At 43.0% G+C, this 6,637-nt stretch overlaps 1 protein-coding gene across 2 annotated transcripts in view; it reads right to left on the reverse strand.

Annotated features, from left to right (window-relative positions):
- LOC128699239 (spondin-1) overlaps positions 1-5,756 on the reverse strand; it is a 50,883-nt gene extending 45,127 nt beyond the window's left edge. For both annotated transcript variants that reach the window (XM_070090230.1, XM_070090229.1), the window contains exons 1-2: positions 5,513-5,756; positions 917-1,015 (exon numbers count right to left, since the gene is read on the reverse strand). In XM_070090230.1, the coding sequence (XP_069946331.1) occupies positions 917-1,015; positions 5,513-5,725 (312 nt within the window). In that variant the 5' untranslated portion in view covers positions 5,726-5,756. The remainder of the gene's footprint in view (positions 1-916; positions 1,016-5,512) is intronic.
- Between the last annotated feature and the right edge of the window lie 881 nt (positions 5,757-6,637).

Raw genomic sequence — 6,637 nt, forward strand, 5'->3', positions numbered from 1 at the left:
AACCTCTCCTCGTAGGACATAACCCTCAGCTCCGGGACTAATCTTGTTGCAAACCTTTGCACTTTCTCTAATTTCTTGACGTGTTTGACCAGGTGTGGGTTCCTTACTGGTGCTGCATACTATAATATGGTCCTAAATGATTCCTTACTTACCTGTATGTGTGCATATATGGCTGCGCACATGTGTGCGTGTATTTTTCTTGTGTGCGTACAGGCAATTGTGTGTACATTTCTGGCTGTGTGTGTATATGCAACTGTGTGTACATTTCTAGCTGTGTGCACATATGTGATTATGTGCGTGTATGTGACTTTGTGTGCGCTTACCTATATGTGGTTGCAGGGGTCGAGTCTCCGCCCCTGGCCTCCCATGTGTGTGTGTGTGTGTGTGTGTGTGTGTGTGTGTGTGTGTGTGTGTGTATGTGTCTATTCGTGGTTGCAGGGTCGATTCACAGCTCCTAACTCCGCCTCTTCGGTATATGTGGGTGGGGGGCATACCGGCTGCCAACAGCAACAGCTTATTCAATTACGACAAAGACACAGCCAAGATACACTGATACACAGATACACAGAGACAAGACACATAGAGATACACTGAGTAAGCCTCTTCAGTACGGCTTCCGTCTAGAATGGCAGCTCCGTCTTACGATAAAGAGGTACTTCTAACGGGTTTAGGCTGTGGAGGTGCAAATTGGCCTATTTTATGACGAAACTGGGAAAGTTAAAAAAAAAAATAGTGGTTTCCATGTGATAATCTGTGAACGTCTCATCCAATAGGCTTCAAACCAAGAATGTCGATAACTTAAGAATGCAACTTCTGAGCGGATTTTAAATCTAAAGACCTCTCTCGGATCGCCCAGCCACCAAAACGAATTATTATTATTATTATTATTATTATTATTATTATTATTATTACTTACCCTGGAGTGGTTACCATCAACAAAGAAGTGGGTCTCTGCTATACCAACGCCCTCTGTGATGGGTGGAGTGTTGAAGGCATCCAGCACACCGTTTTCTCCCTGTAGGGTAAGTCATACTTACATATTACAGCGGTGATATTGACCATTAACTTGAATCTAAGTATATTTGATGCAATATTTCAAGAGAGAAAATATGAATATAAATTTAGATATGCAAGTAATGCAATCAAGCAGCGCTCACTGAAGGGTACAAAGCCACTTGTGACTTGTGGTAACCATTACTCCAATATAAACTTCCCCCTCACAAACTACCATCCAGTTAAAGCTCTTACCTACACACCTGTATATAGCATCCCACTTGCACTCTATTGCTGTTTAATTATTATTATTATTGTAAGACCAGCCAGACTGGCAGTCACAGTTGTGTTATGTGTCTATCCTTCATGCTAGACGTGTGCTGTCATTTAGCAGATCTGGTCAGGAGTGCAGCAGGATGCTGTTACTCTCTCGTCACTCGCCAGACCTGGTACAGGACAGGGACTGCACTCTCCCGTCCACCTAGAGGCCAGCGAGGGCTTAAACTAAACATTCGCCATGTGCCCATCTCAACTATGAGATTATGGCTCGCCTCCATGCCTATTACTTATTCCATCACACTAGCAACCAGAAACACACAGGTGTGTAACTGGTGGCAGCGGTAGGATGCAACATGTTAGCTAGTCTTGTAGATGAATGGTTCAAAGAAACGACACGTTGATAAATTAGACACATGTGCAACTCTTGGGTATCTCAATAAAGATACCCAAGAGTTGCACATGTGTCTAATTTACCAACATGTTAGCTAGGCACGAAATATGAAGGCTAAGACTCATGTAGGTCTTAAAGCGACTGGAGGAATGTGAGGCTACCTGCTGACTGCCATCCTGGAACAGCAACTGTCTGCTAACTACCATCCTGGAGCAGTGACTACCCACTGACTACTATCCTGGAGCAGCGACTACCTGCTGACTATCATCCTGGAGCAGTGACTACCCACTGACTACCATCGTGGAGCAGCGACTACCTGCTGACTATCATCCTGGAGCAGCAACTGCCTGCTGAGTACCATCCTGGAGCAGTGATTACCCACTGACCACCATCGTGGAGCAGTGACTACCTACTGACTATCATCATGGAGCAGCAACTGCCTGCTGACTACCATCTTGGAGCAGCAACTGCCTGCTTGTGGAGAAAATTATCTCCAAAAGGGGGCTAAGCCCCCCTCTTGTTCCAACACTAGCAGTGCAGGTGCAGACTAAGGAGGTCACGACCCCTCCTCTCCATTAGCAGAGATGAAGCAAGATCTTGTGTCTTGCAACAAAGCTTCATTAAGCTGTACCAGAACATCCACATATCTTAACACGTGTTCCTTACCATGCAGACTTAGACTGCCACTAAACTGGATCTAGATCAGAAGTAGATAAAATGGACACATGATCCTTGCACGTCTACAACATATTCTCTCCTGCAAGAGAATATGAGAAAAATAATATATTCACGAGTTTATCTGAGGAAATTTCTATTTCCTTAGATCAGTAACAATTCGTAGTAATAAGTCTCTAACTTAATAACATAGACAGTGGCATTATACACAATAACCCACATCCTGGATTCAAGGAATCCACACTCTTTAGCAACTTCATTATTTAAAGTAAAAGGACACAAATGCAACTAATGTGACATTTATTGTGGCAACGTTTCGCTCTCCAGGAGCTTTATCAAGCCATAACAAACAATACATGGACACAGAGGGTATATAAAGGCTCTGAGTGAGGTGCAATACTAGTGAGGTACCATTTCGATGTTCACTAGTGGTAGTGGTAGTAGTAGTAGTAGTAGTAACAAAAGTAATACAATATGGAAGAGCAATTAATTCGTACATGAGTAAAAGGATATAAAAGCAAATGCAAATGCATTTGTGGTCACAGAGGTGCCTGTGCTAACTTTCCTATGGTGTAGAAATATACCTAGTTGGATGAATCTTATTGTGGCTAGCTGGTCTAGTGGCTAGCGCGACGGGCTGGAGTTTTGAGACTCTATGACCGCGGGTTCAATCCCGGCCGGGGGTATGGACTACTACTACTACTACTACTACTACTACTACCACTAGTGAACATCGAAATGTTACCTCACTAGTATTGCACCTCACTCAGAGCCTTTATATACCCTCTGTGTCCATGTATTGTTTGTAATGGCTTGATAAAGCTCCTGGAGAGCGAAACGTTGCCACAATAAATGTCACATTAGTTGCACTTGTGTCCTTTTACTTTACATATTGTCGGTAATTCTACCAACTTTATTACAACTTCATTATTGTTTTAATTACATTACCTAACAGAATACTCCATTCTATTGAATGTTCAGCAACACAGTAAATGACCATATGACCTGTCTTTGTAATACCCATTTGTGCTAAATTGTTTTCTGTTTGCAGTAATGTTTTTACCACTGAATATATCATTGCTTAGTTAATCTTAAGTTAATTTTAAGCCTGCCCATAATGCTCTGTATACAAGGGGCTTTGGCATGTTGCACTTTAATAACTGTATTCCTTGTACTTCTCTGTATCATGTTCAAATAAATATATAAATAAATAAAATAAATAAATCTCTGTAGACATCATGTCAGCAGAGAATCGACTAAGAGATAAGATAAGATTTCGTTCGGATTTTTAACCCCGAAGGGTTAGCCACCCAGGATAACCCAAGAAAGTCAGTGCGTCATCGAGGACTGTCTAACTTATTTCCATTGGGGTCCTTAATCTTGTCCCCCAGGATGCGACCCACACCAGTCGACTAACACCCAGGTACCTATTTGCTGCTAGGTGAACAGGACAATAGGTGTAAGGAAACGTGTCGAAATGTTTCTACCCGCCGGGAATCGAACCCGGGCCCTCCGTGTGTGAAGCGGGAGCTTTAGCCACCAGGCCACCGGGCCACCGGGCCACCACCTATGAATAGAAGTGCTGGGAACTAAGAGCTAGAGTGCAATCATGACCATTATAACGAATGAATTGACCAGTGATGATGTAGTTAGTGACCAAGTGTCACCAGCAAGGTCACACCACATTGAAAGAGAAATATTCATGGCTGTATCTGTGTACTTTGTGTAACTTGATAGTCTCCAGGAAGAACTCTGGAAGAGATACCACAGATATATAACTCTCCTATTCACACAAACGCCAAAAACTCTCCCTGCTCTGAATAATTACGGACATAGCGAGTGAATGTGTAAACCACGGCAGAACACTGTACTGTATTCTCCATGTTGCTTAAGGAGAACTGAAACAAAGATACTGTGTCGAAATGCTAACCAATAGTTATCTGTGCTAAGTGAGGTATCACCAGTAGTTCTCTGTGCTGTGGACATTATCCACGGACATAATTCACAAACTAAACTTGTGGACAAGTGATAGGCAAATCACCGCAGTGCCCAGGGGTAATTGTTAGGAAAGTAGGGCTAGCTATCGAGGCCATCATGGGTGTGTCATCACCCAAACACAGGTAAGAGACGTAGTCTCACCTAGTTTTAGCTGCACATACTGTAATAATATGTTAGGAGGGCATGTTAATTATAGTAACTCGCTCTATTACAGCCGAGTGGGAACAAAGATAGCAGACATGGAAGGAAACTCCCAGACCCGCGGCGCTGGGGTTCTGAGCTGTTCATGGAAAGATGTGTACCCTAACACCAACCGTCGTCTTTTATTGTATTCAGTCTTACACCACACCTAAAATCCTCCACACTGCTAACTATCATCCTGGAGCAGTGACTACCCATCGACTGCCATCCTGGAGCAGCAATTGCCTGCTGACTATACACCAGAGCAGCGACTACATGCTGACACACTAGAAAAGAGACTACCTACTGACACTAGAGTAGTGACTATATGCTGACACTAGAGCAGCGACTACTCCCATTGTCACGGGAGCAAAATATAAATTTCAACTCGGTGGTTGGTCTGGCGTTCCTGCCGACCGTGTCGAGGAATTATTTGGCAGGACTTCTGGCCAAAGTTGGGCTAGTTAAATCTGCAGGAGGAAAAATTATGAAGTTTTGGAGCCAACAAACTCCGTGGAGAGGAAGGTGCCAAGTTGTGGCGGTTCTCTTGGAATACTTAGTTGTAGGCGGAAGGCGCCAGCCTCCGGTGCCTCTCCAGAAATCCTCAGTCTCAACTTGTGGTTAAGAAAATGGAATTTAAAAAAAAATCACAATACCAGTGGCTGGAACACACAAATCAGCCCTCGAAGTTGCGGAAACGAAAACTGGGCAGCATTTTGGTCCATCCTGAACCACTGTCGAGTCCGTCCCAGGATGGACCGAAACGTCATTGAGTTTTCACTTCCGATTTCATGATTAGTGATGAACTGTGATGAAGTTTAACGTGGAGATTCGCGGGTGACAGAGAGAAAAGGGCAGTCTGAGTCTGAGTGACTGGGGCGATGAGGAACTTGGCGTGCTAGCGAGAGTGAGTGCGTGAGTAAACATGTGATCTAGCAAACATGTGAGTGAGTGTGAGGAAGCACGCGAGTATAGTGAGTGAGTGGAGAAGGGTACCTGGGCATGCTGGTCAATGAGGTCGCTACGGCCGGTCTCAGCGAAGGTCTTGAGGGCATTGTCCGCCACCTCGCCCGCACGGAACAGCACGTAGTTCTTGTCGTGACTCAACCCTGTGTGTGAGAGAGATAGAGAGGTGTAAGTGAGGGGGTCCTGCTGAGGCACGAAATGAGAGGGAAGGAGATCATGGAGGGAAGTATAGGAGGAACCCATATATACAGGGCTTATTTTCGATGTTCCATATTTTCGTTGGCTCAGTTTGAAGCCAACGAAAACGTGGAGCACCGTAAATAGGCGATGTATATGTGAAGCCCTCCAGCACGTAGGTAGTTTTGAAATTTAAAAATATCTTTGACCGTCTAGAATGCATCATTCCAGCGATCTTTGGCAATTAAAGAAAAATCACATATAACACGCATAAGAAAACTAAAGATTAAAATTAACATATGAACACTTCTAACAAGAAAATACCAACATGCCAATTTTAAAAATAACTAACATCAGTTAAAAGAAAAAATACATTAATTATTAATGGCATAAAACTCTCCTGCAAAATTTCCAGAATTTGTTGGCGAATTCCAGCAGATGTTTCACGAAGGACAGAGTCTAGGAGAGCAGCTGACAGCTGAACTGAATCACTACTGCGGCAAATGTTCGTCTGGTAAATTCTAAGAATGGCTTTCATTTTGAAGAATGACAGGACCATTTTGAAGACTGACAGGACCATTTTGAAGACTGAAGCAAAGGTATTTAACCCCACACTTTACATATCGTATAGGAAACCTTGTACGATGTTTTAAGTTTTTCTCTCGCAATTCTCCTCCGCGAAAACTGCAACACAAGTTTTTTCAGATGTACACTGAACCCTAAACGAGCAGCACAGACCTAAGTAAGTTTATTCAGGTATACACAAATACAGTTACATAGAATTATCATACATAGCAGCATATGTGTAGAGAACCTGGGATAACCCAAAAAAGTCAGACAAAGTGACTTATTTCCATTGGGGTCCTTTTACCTTATTATTATAATATAAAGGTTATAATATTTTCTTATTATTCTATAATGAAGATAGCATCTTATTATCATACCAGAAAGACTATCTACTACACGAGGGTCATTAAG

This window comes from Cherax quadricarinatus, chromosome 31 (assembly GCF_038502225.1).
Source record: "Cherax quadricarinatus isolate ZL_2023a chromosome 31, ASM3850222v1, whole genome shotgun sequence".
Lineage (NCBI taxonomy): Eukaryota > Metazoa > Arthropoda > Malacostraca > Decapoda > Parastacidae > Cherax > Cherax quadricarinatus.